Raw genomic sequence first — 16025 nt, 5'->3', positions numbered from 1 at the left:
AGGCACGCAAAACTTTCGGGATCCATCCTTGATTCATTCTTCATTCTGCGCCAAGCTGGCGGGCATGTGGATCACGAATCTAGGGTCGCTCAACCGAGCCCAGCCGGACTACGGATAGTATTCATTACAATGGCCAGCCACGGCGCCATCCGAAAAGAAACCAACAGATTTTCTCTCGCAAGGGGTAAAAAAGGACCAGCCCCCTCCCCATAGTAAGCCGCGCCGCTTCCCGCGCGTTTCGCCATCTTTTGCTTTTTATCCACGCCCATCATCCCCCCCACTCGGTGCACCACCAAGTCCATGGTATCAAGTCGGGCGCGATGCTTGCCGCCAAAGAAACACAAAATTAAAAAAAAAAAAAAAAGAATGGGAGCAAGGGTTACATGATGGAAAATAAGAACACACACACACCGAGTAAAAAAAAAAAAAAAAAAAAAAGGAAGAAGAAAAGAAACTAAACTCGTGGTCTCGTGCACCATCTACGGCTCATCATGACCAAAGTAGGCTTCTAGACACTTGCTTTGGTCTCGTTGTCTCTGGGATCGGCAGGTTGCGTTGCTTCAAGCTGTGCCCCGTCTTGTGCTTTTGTTGTATCTGTCGTTGAAGCTGGGGTGGGCGTCGGTTCGTGTGCTGCTGCTGCTGCCGCCGCTTCGTCGACACCAGCGACGGCAGCTGGTTGAGGAGCGTGGTCCTCTCTCGCCTTCTTGGCAGGCTCGCCTTGGAGTTGGGTTTCCGCTTCCCGCTTCGTGCCCGCACTCTCGGTGCTGGAGGGGCTGCTGGCGGCGTCGGCGTTGGCGTCGTCGTCGCCGTCGTCGTCGGCCCTGGCGTGTGCCTCTGTCTGGTGCTGCCGCTCGTCCCGGCGTCTTCTTCCAACCGCGGCTTCCACGTCGATGCCGTTCAGCAAGACGCCGTCGTCTCCCACGTAGCTGGTCGTCACGCCTTGGGGCCCCGTGTCGCTGACGCCAATCTCCTGCGGCCCCCGCGCGTGAGGCACCTGCTCGTCCTCTTGGTTCAACCCCCCCCCGTCCTCGTCGGCCGGCGGTGATGGCTGGCTGCCAGCGGTCAGCTGGCTGACGGGCACGACTCCGGCACGCTGCTCCTGCCGCAGCAACTCCCCCTGCGTGACGCCCCTGGCGTGGCCGGTGGACGGGACCCCGTTGACGCTAACAGACACTGTCTCGATGCTGCCCACGCCGTTTGGTCCGTCAATCGTCTCGGTGCCCTCGCTGTGGATTTGCGCGCCCGCGGATGCCGGACCCGGGGCAGGACCCGGACCCGGTGACGCTGACGCTGACGCTGACGCTGACGACGCTGCGTCGCCGTTGGTTTCGGGACTCGGCCTCCTCAGCCACGGGATCGGGGTGAGCAGCGCCCCGCCCAAGGCTTCGTCGGTGCCCAACGCCGCCGCCGTGGGGTTGCTCCAAGCGACAGCCGCAGCGGGATCTCGCGCGTCCTCTCCTCCGTTCAGCTCCATGGCGGACATGTCGGGGACGACGGACGGCAGCGGGTACGCGCTTGTGCCCGAGGTGACGCGCACCACCCGATCGACAGCGTGGAGATAGGGCGCCAGGGCCTTGTAGTGCGCTCTGGGCTCCAGGACCAGCTCCGCAATCCGCTGGATGGTATGCGGCGCGCACGTCTTGAACGTCTCCATGTGGGTCTTGACATCGCGCAGCATGTCGGCAATCTGCTTTGGCAGCTGGTGGGCCGGCTCGACCGGCCGCATGTCGGGTTGGGCGTTGTCCTTGTCCGCCGCTTCCTCGTGCGAAGGCGCGTGTTCCAGGGGCGACGAGGGCAGTGGGGGGGAGAGCGGGCGAGTCTCTAATGTCGGCGGCGGCGGCGGCGGCGATGGCGGCGATGGCAGGTTGGGAATGGGAAAGTCGTTGAGCGCAATCTGGACCAGGGTTTTTTTTTTCAGTCTCCATGCCCCCCCAACTCCCAAGACGGGGGTCTGCTCAGGGCTTGACGCCTAGCCGGGAAAAGGGTACCTTGTCTAATCGTGCGATGATGTCGGTTCTCAGGTCCAACCACGCGCCTCTGATGCGTATCCGTCAGCATGGAGGGGGGGGAGGGGAGGGAGAAAAAGCACACAGGCAGGGGCGCCATACTCTTTGACGGGCTCGCCAGCTGCAATGGCCGTGAGGAGATGATGCCCGCTGTCCACGTCCATTGCGACGACGGCCTGCGCAACAAGCCTGCGGGCTGTGTGTGTGTAGACGGACACGTAGATGTCGTGGATGGTGGATGATGGATGATGTGGATGGTTGGATGATGGATGATGGATGATGGATGATGGATGATAAATGATGTGGATGGTTGGATGATATGGATGCTGAGGATGAAAAGTTGCTTGGCAGCAAGCAAAAAGAGGGCGGGGCCAGCCCCGTGAGAGAGCCCCACAGTTTCCATCGCGCAGGTTGCATGTGGACCCGCCCCACCGCGGGCTCCGCAGTCTCCGCAGTCTCCGCAGCCCGTGCCTGGTGCAGGGTAAGTATTAAAGTGCTGCAGGCAGGACGTCGCCGGCAATCACGGGGCTTCGTGTGCTGCAAGGAAGCCTCAGCTTGATGCTCTACTGCTTGAATCAGCTAAATGCGCATTTTTCAGCCTTTCGTCACTACGAGAATCCAACCCCGGCCCCCGTCCGTCAGCTGCAATCCTCTGCAGAGGCCTGCCTGTACCGCCACCCGGCCGGGTTCAGTATCACCTCGAAGCCGACGCCGTCAAACGCCCCGATGGCGCAGCTCAGGTCGTGGAACCCCTCCAGCCCCGTGACCGGCAGATCCGTCCCCGCGTCCCTCTCCTCGTGCAGATCCCACCCGCCGGCCGCCACCCCGTCCCGGGTGAAGAAGACCGACACCCGCGGCCGCGCGCCGTCCCCCGCGCCCGGCGTCAGCGTCATGCCGATCCCCAGCGTCTCCCCCGCGGCGAACTCGCGCGTAAAGTCCCTGCCCCCCCAGCGGTCGTTGACGTACCGGCGCCCGTCGTCGCCGTGCACCCCCAGGCTCCCGCGGTGCCAGCCGGGCAGCCGGAACGGCGGGTACGGCAGCGCGGCGAACCCCAGCGCCACGCGGCTGCCCCGGCTGCCCGGCAGCACCCGCACCTCGTAGTAGGCCGTCCGGGGCGCGTGCCGGTGCTGCGCCGCCACGTACAGCGGCGGGTGGCCGACGACGCAGCAGTCCGGCGACCCGGCGCGCGTGGCCACCTCCCAGCGCCCGGGGCCCCGGCGCGTCAGCGTGCCGCGGAAGCCATCCGGCCGCAGGAGCCGGATGTCGCCGGCCCGCAGGGCCCTCTGGGCGGCGGCGTCGAGGGGCCCCGGCGCCGGCGCGGCGAGAGGGCGGGCGGCGCACCACGCCTCGCCGGCCTCGGCCTCGGCCTCGGTGGCGTTGTTCGCGGGCGAGCGGTCGTGCGCGCTGAAGACCGCCGGGGGCGGCGGCAGCAGGGCCGTGTCCGGGACGGCGGTCTGCCAGTCGTGCGTCGGGGGCTGCGCCGCCGGCCCGGCGTGGCTGCGCTGATACGCTGGAGGCGGGGCCGTCGGCGAGGCTGCCGGCGAGGCTTTCGACCAGGCTGTAGGCGAGGCTTTCGACGGACCAGGCGACGGGCTCATGCGAGCCGGTCTCGGGGACGGGTCTTCATTCTCCTCCCTCCTGCGGCCGAAACACATGGCTGATGGTCGGACTTGCTTTACTTCTTTGCACGGTGTTTTACCTTGGATTACCTGCTTCCTAGGTGTAGGTAATCGATCCCGATCCCGGCGCTGTAGTTCTGTTGCCAGGCTCGTCAGCATGGGGCTTGGCTGGCATGTTTCCGCTCCGGACTGCTCACCTTTGTGATGGACACACGTGTTGGCACGCGTTGGAAGTTTGGCTTTTTTTTTTTTCTTCCTAAATAGTGCCGGGCATGTTGCAGTGTCCTGCTTCACCAAAGCCTTTTAATAAAGAGTCTGGTCGGTCTGGTTCTCGTCCGGGAGAAACGTGGCTAGTCATGTCATGACGTGCATGTGCCTGAGTTGGCGCCTGCAGCTCCGACCAGGTGGGGCTCATTGAAGGCTGGTTGCCTGCAGAAATCCAACTAAGCAAGCTGCGGCTGTGGCGGTGGCGGTGGCGGTGCGCTGCGGCTGCCCTGCCACCCCTAGCTTGATGGGGCTTGGGGCTTGGGGCGTGGGGCGTGAAGTGGGGCGCGGGGGTGCTTGTCTGGATCTGCTCGCGTCTGCAACGAACGGGCACCTACACTACCCTGTGCTGGGTAGCATCTCAGATGGTCAAGTCTGTTTAAGAACCCGGGGGCAGACATCTTGGTCGACTGTAGCGGCCCGGGGGCAGAGGGGTTAGGGGGGTGTATTTTGGGGTGTGTTTTGGGGGGCCTTGTCGTTTGAAAGAGAGCCGTCTTACGGCAAGGAATAGCATGTATGTGCGCCTACCAACCTTGGGTTGGGTACCTCGAGGTACGCAGTACTTGTACGCACCTAGGTAGGTACCTGGTACAAAGCCAAGTGTCAGTAATAAGTGGGCTGGGTGTCGGCCTAAAGCACTTGGCAACTTTCAACCATCTCGATGCAAGTCAATAGAAAATTTCACCCTTCTCCTCTCCCCGCGACAAGCACACCACAGCACACGACAGCCCGACAGCCCGACAGCCCGACAGCCCTCGACGCCCCTTGGCATTCATCCATACGTACACCACGCCCCGGCCTGCCCCCCCGCATCCTGGGCTCTAGTGGCCCCAGTTGTTCGCCTCGTCGTCGTTGGGAAAGAAAAACGCCACGACGGCAATGATGAAGTAGACGGCGCACAGAAGCGCGCCCTCGAGGTAGTTGCTGCGCCCGTCCAGCACCAGAAAGTTGACGATAAAGGCCGAGACAAAGAGGCACACCGTCTCGAACAGCGTAAAGTACAAGGTCATCTCCTTGTTCATGATCCATCCCAGGATAACCACCAGCGGCGTCACAAACAGCGCAATCTGGATGGAACTGCCCACGGCCACGCCTATGGCCAAGTCCATCTTGTTCTTCATCGCCACCGTCACCGCGGTCACGTGCTCCGCGGCGTTGCCGACAATCGGGAGGATGATAAGGCCAATGAATATCTCCCCCAGGCTCGAGCTCTCCGTCACCTCTCTGATGGAGCCGACCAGGAACTCGGCGCACAGCGCAACCAGGGCCGTCGTCGTGAGGAGGAGAATGATGGCGGCCGCGCGGGTCAGGTGCTCCTCCTGGACGTCTGGGGCGTCGCTGGTGGCTGCGGCCGCGGCGTTTAGCGACGCCAGAGGGATCTGCGCGGGCAGCATGGCGCCGGCGGGACGTAGGTGATGCTGGCCCAGCCTGTCGGGGAGGGAGTTGGTGCGCCTGATGCCGTACCGAACCCGAGGCACCGGACCGGTTAGGATGGGAGGCGCCGCCCCCGCCCCCGCCGCGTTGGGCTTCTGCGCAAAGACGGTCGGCGCAAACGTCTTGATGGAGACGGATCGAAAGGCGGATAATGGCCGCTTGGGAGTGGCAGACTCGTTGCCGCTTGAGCCCGCCGCCGCCGCCGCAGCTGCGTCAGATGCTGTTGTCCCAGGCGGAGGGATCGCAAAGTCGACGCGGCGCGTGTCCGAGTGGATTCGATCCTGCAGCCCGGCCTCGTCCTGCGCGCCTGCAGGGCGTGGCGAGCTTTTCTTGTCCCGACGCTCTCTCTTCCTGTGCTTTCTGCGCGAGCGATGGCGGTGCCGACGCTTCCGACGCCGGCTGCTGCCTTCCTCGTCATCCGAGCTGTCTACCTCATCCGTTGACGGTGGCACACGAGCAAAGTAGTGTTTGCGGGACGACGATGCCTCAGATACCGCTTCGTCACCAGGGCTGGGGTTTCCACCGCCAGGCGGCGCCGCGGAACTGGTCTGCGTTGCTTTGACGTCGTTTGCGTCCATCGAGGCGAGGGAGGACTTTCGTCGTCGCCCACCACGCAGAACCTTCTTCATCTTGCGACCGATAGTGTCGCGAGAGTGGATCGACGAGTTCGAGTCGGAACTCGACGACGAGTCCGAGTCTGAGCTGCTAGAGGTGTCCAGCCAGGCAGCAGCCGGACCGGGCGTCGATTCAGCATCGACAATGTGCTGCGGTGTCGATTCGTACAAGAATGCGTGAGACTTGAGCTGGAAAAGCAGATAAATGATGTACACCGCCAGCAGGACCTAGGGAGAAACCGTCGTGAGCAGGCAAAGTCTGGTGACAGATTAAAAATGCCGTGGGTGGAAAGACGGCCGGCTAGGACTTACCACGCTGGTGCCACGGCTTATTTTCAAAGACTGGGCATCGGCACGTTTGGAATCCTTGAAAGATGCGTGAAAGGCCGTCTTTGTCAGAGGTCAGCGACAGTCTTCACCATTGACGCACGCCGACACTCTCCGTACGGCCCGGGGGGGGGGAATGAGCGGCTCACAGGCAGCACCAAGCTAATGACACTGAGGCTAAGCAGACAAGCACTCATCTGGGTGACGGTGCAGTTGTAAATCTAAAGGCGCTGGGCGTTAGTCGCGAGGCCGCCCCAAGGGGAGAGGGTGAAGACGATGTCACGCAGAGTCATGATGCATATGTACCTGCTCTCGGTAGCGGAGCCCGCCCAAGAAAAAGCCCATGCCCAGGATGAGCAACAGGTTGGCCAGTATTGAGCCCAGCAGGGACGCCTGCACGATGCGGATCTGGTTCTTCACCAGGGCGATGATGAAGATGATGAGCTCGACGGCATTCCCAAAGGTGACATTGAGCAAGGCGCCGAGCGAGTCGCCCATCTTGCTGGCCACGGACTCGGTGGCGTGACTGAGCAAACCGGCAAGGGGCACAATGGCAATGCAGTTCATGGCGAAGACTATGCCGCCGTGGACGCCGTGGATGTTGGCCACGGCTATGCCGACAGGCACAAACACCAGCAGAACGTTGAGCCAGCTGTGGGTGGCGATGAGCCAGAAAGACCTACGGAACTCGTCGACAAGGGGCCTTTTACCCTTGCCGCGGTCGGCACCAGCGCCGCCGTCTTGTCCACGGCCATGCCCGGCAACGGAATCGTTTGCAACGCAGCGGCCCTCTTTGGTCTCTATAACAGCCCCCGGCCCCTCATCTTGCGATGGTGCCGGGAGGACTCGACGGCTGGGCAGAGAGCCCAAGACGCCAAAGCCAGCGCCGGCATCGGCATCGGCATCGGCATCGGCATCGGCATCCTTGGGGCTCCCGTCAAGCAGGATGCAGCTGCCGGGGTCGCGGGCGACATTGGATGCGGCGCTGTCGGATGCGAGCTGGGCGATTCGAGCATCAAACGGGTTGACGGCGGGCGGGAAGTCGCTCAAGCAAAGGGGTGTCTGCGTCTGGCGGGCCGGCTGCCGAGACGACACTCCATCGGTGGTTGGTATTGCACCCGAGCGTTGGTTCTCTATATCCGGGGGATCGGAGGAGGCTTGTGTCATCGAGCAGGCCGTTACGACAGCGAGGACCGTGCCGAGGACGCGCGTATCTGCCAGGGGAGCACGGGAGGGACGAGCGGCAAAAGGCCAAATCTCCAAGGGGCCTACCTATGTTTGGTTGGGTGACGGGCGCCGAGTTGGAAGGAGAAGCAGGAGAGAGAAGCGCAAGGAAGGCGATGAAGCGTTGGCAGGAGGTTAGGCGGAGGCCCTCCCTTCAAGGGGCTTCCGGGGAAGTGTCTGGTTATTTATGGGCAAATTAACATTCCATTCCCCAGCCGTCAGGGGTGCTGGTGCTGGTGCTGGTGCTGGTGCTGGTGCTGGTGCCGGTGATGGTGCTGGGTGGGCCTAGGCCTGGGCCTGGCCGACGAGAAGGGCCAGGCGTCAACTGGCGTCTGGTACATGCTCCGGTACTTGACGCCGGTAGGCCGTAGGCGGCAGACGGCCCCAGTACAAGGGCAAGGGCCTCTTTCCCCTCTCCCGTGGCCACCAGCCTGGAAGGCATCATCATTCTGGGGTGCAGCAGCACCGCAGCTCGCAGCTGGCCGATAGTATCGGTCCGCCGGCCGGCCGCTCTGCAGCGCCCCCATCATCATCACCCTTGGGACCGTCGAAAAGGCGGGGCGTGACGAACAAACTTTCCATTGAGTCAGTCGTTCCTTCTCCCCTCGTGTGGTCGCCACCTGCCCAGTGATGATGCGCCTGCCTCCTTTTTTTTTTTTTTTTTTTTTTTTTTTTTTTTTTTTTCTTCCTGGCAACTCGAGCGGATATCTGGATAACGCCTTCCCGTACGACCGGAAGGGCATCGACTTGCGTCCGTCACTTGCTGCCGGCCGGATCGTCGTGTCCCGACCAACCATATGCCAGGAGCATGGCGTCGTCGCGTCGGCAAAGCAGGTTTCACTCCGGCAGATACTGACCAAGGTACCAGGCTACTGCTCCGCACTCCGTACTCCGTACTCCGTACTCCGCATGTACCTCGGCGTGCGATTGCCCAAGCCCCTGCGTGCAACCCCCGACGGCGACGTGCACAGCGCCAAGCACGCTCAATGGCGTACTCGACGCTGCTTCCGGATCGAATCACCAGAGGCGGCATCTTGGCAAGTTGCGGCAAGGCGGCAGACCTGTGCATGCGTAAGACACGGGTAGGCAGGTAGCTAGGAAGAGGAGGTTCGGTCCGGCCTTTTGCGCGGCCTAGGGATGGCCGGGTAACTAGGTACTTTTTTCACACGCCAAGGATGGGATGGATTCGCGATGGCGCGAAAACGGCCAGTTGGGCTGTACAGTGTGCAAAGGGAGCCAAGTTGAGCTGCCGACCAAAGCGCAGTCGGAAAAAACCAGGTAAACGGCGGTGAAGGGCACAGTGCCCCGGCAAGCTTGCACTGTAATCCTGGACGAGCTCTGTGCCCCCGTAGCGGAATGACGTAAAGCTGTCAATAGCACATGCAGCTAGCTGTAATCCGTAGGTAGCTACCTCCTTACCTAGCCTAGGTACCTACCTAGGTAGCTACCATGTACGCTCAAGCGACATGGCCGACCTGTGCAGCCCGCACGGTGGAGTACGGATCAGAGTGAATCGGCGTCATCCATCACGATGGCACCGCTTATCACGGGACAAAGATTACCGCTTCGCTTTTTAATCTTTTTTTTTTTAAAAAAAAAAATAATAATAATAATAAAAAAAAAAGAAGAAGAAGAGAGAGTTCGATATCAAAATCCGGTAGATCCTACTCCCACGTCGCACAATTTGCAATGCCAGACTCGTAACCAACGCTACGGACAGAGTACCGCGTACGGAGTACAGTCCAGTCCTGCAAAACGTCTTGATTCTGAGACAGTTGTTGCAGAAACCGCAACGACGGTTGACGATCCGTGTGCGACCCCCCACAATTCATCTTTCCCATCGCCCGGTTGACTATCCGAGCAGTCGCTGATTATTATTGATTAGGCAGCCTACGTGGGCATTGATTCCCTACCGGACCGCGGTATCCGGTTTCCCTTCCCCCCCCACCCCCCCTTTCCCCCCACGACAAGCATCCCCGATCCTGCCGACATCTGCGTCTCTCGTAAACTCCTCGTGAAAACATCGCGGCCTGGTCTCGAGGACCGATCGTGTACCATGTCGTATTCACTTGCTCAGGAGCGCATGTACCCAAGGTAGGCAGGTAAAGCCCAGGCAGGCAGGCAAGGCAGGTAAGTGGTGTTACATTGGTGTCTCAAACTCCCATGTATGTACTTTGCATTACAACATGCCGTCGCCATTTGACCATCAACTTTCCCAATCTATCGACTCTCGGTTCTCGCACACAAAGGCCACCACCATGTACAGCCTCTTCACTTTGGTAAATACCCTAAGCCATACACCACCGCACAGAGGAAAAAGGCAGCAAGACAAAAGAACATGATAAAAGAAAAAAGAAAAAAGAAAAAGAAAGAGAAACTAAAGTGAGATCCCCTCTCCGGACGGCTGGCTCTCGCGCAGCTGCAGCCGTTCTCATCCAGACTAGAATAGTCACATCTTCCCCGCCATGGTCTAACTGGTCTATTCTTGGCTCTCTTGATCCAAAATGTCCGCAGCTGTATCTATCATGACCCACGTTCCGGGACAAAGCAGCACCGACAGTGGGAAAGAGACGGTAGGTAAAATGGTCGACAGCCAGAAGTAGCAGCTGCCAAAGCGTACATGATAAAAGGGGCGGGCAAACAACGGTCAAGAACTTTGCCAGAAACAAACCGCCTGTAGTGTCCTCACCCCACACGCTTCCAAGCAAGCAAGTGAACCACGGGCCGTAACTTGCTGGGAGCTGGCATGCGAGAGAATGACGAGTGAGGGAGGAGGGGAGCGGCCCCCTTCCTTTGCCGTGATTGGGTGCGTACATCGTGACGACGGCCCGACAGCAGGTAGCAAAACCAGCGTATACTCGGTCGTGTGCTACGTGACGTGACGCTGGACGGGTTGGAGGGTCTGAGCACCCATCGTTTCCTGTCCCGCGAAGCCAAAGGTAGGTAGGTAGGTAGGTATGTATGTAGGTACCTGGGCAGCTGGCACCGCTCCGCTCCAGGACCACGGTCAAAACTTTGGCCCTATTCGTTATGAGCGCTCGTCCCCATTTCGGGCTTTTCCTCGTCTTCTGAAAAAGTCCATGACTCGCTTGGCCGCCCCGCTGCTGCCTTCGTGTCCCCGATACTCGTCTTGGTCATAGGCGTCTGTGAAGCGCTTGTGGCTCTTTTGTAGCACGCCTCTTGTTCCACGGCTCGTGGCAGCTCGTCCGTCATGTTCGTGACTCGCATGGTCGGAGAAGCCGTGGCTGTGCGACCTCATCTGCGGCTCCGTGGGTGGCCGCCGGAAATCAAACGAGGATTCAGAGCCGCTGTTGAAGTGAGACGCAGTCTGCATGTACAAAGGCACTGCGCTGAGTCGGCGACTGTCTGGCTGCTGCGCCGACGCGTACTGTTGATGATAGGCGGGGCTAGGGTTGTCCTTGTCTCGTTGCGCGTTGCCGTCGTGACCATTGTCAAAGAATGGCGTGCTGCCTCTGGCATCTCCCGGAGCCGTCGTACCTCTTGCTGGTTCAACTCGACCCGGCTCGACCGGCAAATCCGTGTGCGAGCCCACCGCGGATGACACGGCATCGGGATACTCCTTGCCCAAGCCAATCGCCTTCAGGGAAAAGGACGCCGGCAGCAGGGAGAACCGCCTTCTTTCTCTCTTCTCTCCGGAGTCTTGTGAGCCCGTCATGCTGCCGCTGCGCTTCTTCCCGATGCCTAGGGAAAACGAACGGCGAGAGGCCCGCGAATCTATCGATGCCCTGCCCGCTGCCTCTTCGCCCTGAGCCATGGAGTTTGACATGCTGACCGGGGGGTACTTTCTCGATTTTTCGCCGTGTTGCCCTTCTGGCTTCTTCCTGCCTCGAGCACTAAACACGGAGCCACTGCGGCCCAGGAGTTTGGTCCCAATGTCCCCTATCGTGCTTGACCTCTTATGGCCTCGGGCCTCGTTGAAGCCGGACATTCTGGTGAACTTGGGAGGCACGCTGGTTGCATCATCGTCATCTGCGTTGACGGGCTGCTGGATACGACCCTGGACATTGGTGTCGGCCACAGCCGGAGGAACCGGCTGCCCATAGTTGCCCCGTACTGGCAAGCTCATGGAAGCAGCTGACTGCACGGACCCTCCAGTGTGAGGCCTTGAGGCGGTTGCGGTCCCCGTCGCGTAAACGTTGCTGTCCGTGGTCGAACGAATGTCGCGTGGGCGAATCGGCCCAGATGCGTGAGCACTGGGAGGTCGCTTGGAATGACCAGAGGCTTCGTAGGGATTTTGCACGTCATGAGGCAGAGCCTTGTCCCTTGCCGAAGACCCAGGACGGCCGTCGACGTATTCGCGGCTGAATGAAACGGGAGGCCTGGAGACGACAGCATCGGCTCCGCGCTGCGTCTGCGTCGTGGGCGCCACATACTCCACTTGCACCGTTCTGCGCTTCGCATCTTTGGGGGTCCGGTAGGTCGCGTCTGCTTCGTTATCAATCTTGGCGTGTGCTTTGGCAAGCCCCCCAACAGCGGCTTGCAGGGGAGATTTTTGTTTCGGAGTTTCGCGCACAGAGGCACTCCTCGTCACCATCGGGGCGTCGCCGTAACCTTGAGACGCTGCTGTCGCGTTCTGGACGTCGCAGGGGAGCGTTGTGGAACTGGTGACGAATTCCACGACGTGCGCGTATTCGCTCAACCAGCTGTGGCGAGCTACCTCGAATAGGTCGGCTCGCTTTCGAGGGTTGGGAACCAGGATCCGACGGAGCAGATCCCGTGCGTGAGGCGTGACGTATTCGGGGAAGGTCAGAGGGGTAGAAACTATGTACTTGTACAGCAGATTGATGTTGTCGCCTTCGGGGTTTGCGGGATCGTCGTCGAACGGCAGATAGCCCGCCAACATGGCATACTGTGGGCAACAGGGTCAGCTCAGCCATAGTCCACGGCGCAAGACTTCCGCCCAAAAAAGAAAAAAAAAAAAAAAAGGGGGGGGGGGGGGGGTCGGAGGGCAAAAGTGCGAGGACGACGTACCAGGATCACACCGCAGCTCCAAACGTCAACCTTTCGGCCCGTGTACAAGGAGTCGCTCACCACCAGCTCCGGTGCTGCGTAGCATGGGCTTCCGCAGCTGGTTTGCATCAAGTCTCCCCGTCTCATTCCATTGGGTTTGATTTTATCCAGACCCATCCGCTTGACTTGTTCGCGATCTGCCAAATTGAGCTCCTCTTCCTCTGAGAGCTCCTCGTTAGGGTCGAAAGTGTTGGCAAATCCGAAATCGGTGATGATGATGTTTCGATTGCTATCCAGCAGCAGATTCTCAAGCTTCAAATCCCTGTGGACGATGCCCTTTTTATGCAAGTAGCCAACTCCAGAGACGAGCTGCGAGAATAATCGGCGCGCCGAGTGATCTTTCAAGTACCGGTTGACCAGAATGTAATCGAAAAGCTCGCCGCCCGACGCATATTCGAGGATGATTCCTATATATCGATCTGTTTCTATCATGTCTATTAATCGGACAATGTTAGCGTGCTGAACGCCGCGCAGAATTGTGACCTCGCGCCTGATCTTGCCCAGACGGGACGGGTTCCCGCCGACGGTGTCTCTTTTGATGAGTTTGATGGCAACCTGCGAGGGAAAGGATTGTCAGACTCTTTTGCACATGTAATGTAGGTTTCGGTTGGGTCTTTTGATTATTGATGCGACAATGCGAAATGCGTACCTGAACCCTGCTCTCTGGTTTCCATCCCAACTTGACCTTGCCGAACTCTCCCTCACCAATGGTAGCTCCGAGGACGAAATCGCCGAATTTGACGGTCCCCTTGTGACTGCGGCTGTGGTCATGCCTGCTGCGTCCGCCGCGAGGTTCTTCTGGTGAAGGGCTCATGGCCACGCCTGGCGCGGGTGCGGCGTCGCGATGGCCCTGAGCGTTATCATGAAGGGATGTGTGCTGCTGCCCACTGGACCCCTCTGAGATGACGCGAGCCAGAGCATCGCTGGCTTCATGTGCAGGCTTTGAGCTCGATGCAGGGTTCGCACGAAAGGGTAGCGAGATTGGGAGTTCCCGGGCGTCGTGACTGCTGGACGGATGGACTGATTCCTGGTTATGCGGAGCATGGGCTGAACGCTTGCCTCTGGACGTTTCCGGGTACCCGTTGGTGTCACCGCGTGACGCATTTCGTGACGGCTCCGATTGAGCATGGTGCGGAGAGCTGGTCATGGCATCATTGGAATACTGGTTGCGGCGAGCACTCGAGCCTTGGTGGCTCGAAGAAGACGTGCGCGGCGGTGCAACGGGAGCGACAAGAGGCACGGCATGTTGGTATTCAGGCCTGGATGAACGGGCTTCTTGCGAGGAAGGGTGCGGACCGCTCCGGCTCTGCCTTGGCAAGGCCATGTCGAGCGAGGGAGAGTCCGGGTTTCCGCTGGGTTTGCGAGAGGGAGGACGCCTCGTGGAAGGTGACGACGACGTTACGGCTTGATGGCCATTGCAACCGTCCCGAGCGGGAGAAGAGTGCGGCGAACCGTACTGGCGGTTCGAAGAAGAGGACAACGGAGCCGAGGCCAGGGCGGTCGGATGATGGGGCGTCTGCTGCAAAGCTGCCGACGACATGATCCACGCAGCAGACTAAGTTGTCGAGGTCGTCGGGGGGGAAGGGGGGGGGGGGGGGTTTAAAAAAAAAACGGGTCAAACGGTCGCGATAGCGTGACGGAATGCAAGGCGGGTACCAAGGGCCAACGAAGGTACCATCAACAACCGTTGCAGTCAATTCCCGTGGCCAAGGTGATGCGGCGTGATGCTGCGAGATGCGATGATACAGCAGAGGGGGATTGGGGGGGGGGGGGGGGAGGGGGAGGGAATGTTGTGAGCGGTTCGGTGCGGCGCAAGCAAGTGCCGCAGCAACCGAACGCGGATTGACGGTTACCTCAGTCGTGTCCTCAGCGCGGCGAGACACAACGAGGTGCGTTGCGTCAATTGCAACCAGCACGATCAGCCGGACGGGCACGGGCAGAGAGGACGGCGGTGGGGGGCGGAAGGGGAGGGAAGAGGGAACAAGAATCGCCCCAGAGGCTTTCTCGACGAAGCAATGAAGAGCAGATTCGCACGAGTTCCGAGTCAAAAAGCGTCAACGGTCTGATGTCTGATGGGTCAATGGGATGGGTGAGGCCGCACGGCGCGCTATCTCATGGTTTCAGCGGCCAAGCAGCGGGCGATGCGAGTTCTGGTTTCGGCAGGTGTCGACTGGACATAGGCGTCTGGTGCTTGGATGTTTGTGACTGGTGAGCCCCTGAGCGGTGGAGGGAGGGATTGGCACGAGGAGCCAACAGGGGACAACAGCGGCTTTTTTTTGGGGGGGGGGGGGGGGGGGACCACAGGCAGACATTAAGCACCAGGACGCTCGGGGACAGGTGCGGTCAATCTTGACTGGATCTTGGTCAGTATTGACATGTTAGTGGTCAGTGGTCGGTGGGCAGTGGTCGGTGGGCAGTGAACCGTTTAGCGGTCAGTGGCACTGCCGCTACATAGAACGGCCAGATGCACCCAGGCGGGACTAGACATAAAACGACATAGGACATGGAACTTGCAACGTCTGGGATCGAGCTAGTGGCTTTTGGGAATCACAACACAGCCACATCAAGGCAGGCATTTGCCCAGGGTTGTTGATTCGGGTCATTTAATGTTCAATTTCGGTCCAACAGCTAACTAGGTACCTAACCTAACCTATATATCTGGCGAGCATTTGCATTTGACTGGCAAAAGCATGGATGCATTTCGGACGGCTCCTTTTCTTACGTTTCTCCTTCTTCTCCTTTTTTCTTTCCCTTCTCCCCCACTTTCTTGTTGTTGTTGTTGTTTTGTTTGTTTTTGTTTGTTTTTGTTTTTTTGTTGTTGTCTTGTTCTTGTCAGTCAAAACACACAGGCCGAGATGACCAACCGTTGCCCCCCGCAAATCGGACGCAATCGCGCCATTCCGAGCGAGCGCCGAGCAACCAAGGCCTCTCTCTCTCTGTTCCTCCAGGCTGTGACAGGGATCGCCAGTGGCCCGTTCAAGACACGGGCGCGCAAGCAAGCACCAAGATTCACCACCTGCGCACTCTGTACCTTGACGCGCTGTAAGGGTGTGCTCCGTTAGGTAGGTTAGGTACATACCTATGTAAGGTACCTAATGTAGGTACCTAGTGAAGGAGTCACCACACCAGACCAGAATGCTGGTGCGCCTGTTGTCGATTAGGTATCTCATTAGGTATCCAGGTACCCACCTACGTACTACCTACGTTAGGCAGGTACCTACCTAGGGTATGGTTGGTGCCGAAATCCAAATTGCAATTGACCAGACATTAACCTGCCAGTCATGCATGGGACATGGCGTCAAACAGCTTTAGCCTTCAGCTGCAAGGGGCCAAGGTCCGTAAGAATTTCGGCTGACCAGCTGGATTGACTGACGTAAGCAGATGGACGCCCTGGGGGTTTTTGACGCTATACGTGGCGTTGGCCCCCAGGGCACTGGCCAACTTTGTTGATGTCAACAAGCCAGACCACAGTGGACGTTTTCTTTCCGGAAATCGAACACTTAGCG

General features: G+C 59.6%; 4 protein-coding genes across 4 annotated transcripts; all 4 read right to left on the bottom strand.

The window, feature by feature from the left end:
* Positions 1 to 508: 508 nt before the first annotated feature.
* Positions 509 to 3604, bottom strand: UV8b_04181 (uncharacterized protein; the record flags this gene model as incomplete). Its single annotated transcript, XM_043141679.1, has 3 exons — positions 509 to 1894; positions 1989 to 2037; positions 2679 to 3604. 3 exons carry the CDS (start codon positions 3602 to 3604, stop codon positions 509 to 511), a joined length of 2361 nt encoding a protein of 786 aa, XP_042997613.1.
* Positions 3605 to 4710: 1106 nt separating this feature from the next.
* On the bottom strand, positions 4711 to 7431 carry UV8b_04180 (uncharacterized protein; the record flags this gene model as incomplete). Its single annotated transcript, XM_043141678.1, has 4 exons — positions 4711 to 6165; positions 6250 to 6327; positions 6414 to 6485; positions 6571 to 7431. The coding sequence occupies 4 exons, from the start codon at positions 7429 to 7431 to the stop codon at positions 4711 to 4713; spliced, it is 2466 nt and encodes an 821-aa protein (XP_042997612.1).
* A 253-nt stretch (positions 7432 to 7684) lies between these two features.
* UV8b_04179 (uncharacterized protein) lies at positions 7685 to 7930 on the bottom strand (the record flags this gene model as incomplete). The annotated part of the gene is made up of 1 exon (XM_043141677.1): positions 7685 to 7930. The coding sequence occupies one exon, from the start codon at positions 7928 to 7930 to the stop codon at positions 7685 to 7687; it is 246 nt and encodes an 81-aa protein (XP_042997611.1).
* A 2586-nt stretch (positions 7931 to 10516) lies between these two features.
* UV8b_04178 (uncharacterized protein) lies at positions 10517 to 14059 on the bottom strand (the record flags this gene model as incomplete). Its single annotated transcript, XM_043141676.1, has 3 exons — positions 10517 to 12358; positions 12481 to 13074; positions 13169 to 14059. The coding sequence occupies 3 exons, from the start codon at positions 14057 to 14059 to the stop codon at positions 10517 to 10519; spliced, it is 3327 nt and encodes a 1108-aa protein (XP_042997610.1).
* Between the last annotated feature and the right edge of the window lie 1966 nt (positions 14060 to 16025).

This window comes from Ustilaginoidea virens, chromosome 3 (assembly GCF_000687475.1).
Source record: "Ustilaginoidea virens chromosome 3, complete sequence".
Lineage (NCBI taxonomy): Eukaryota > Fungi > Ascomycota > Sordariomycetes > Hypocreales > Clavicipitaceae > Ustilaginoidea > Ustilaginoidea virens.
The sequence above is the reverse complement of the archived record's forward strand: the minus strand, read 5'-3'. Positions and strand labels throughout refer to the sequence as shown.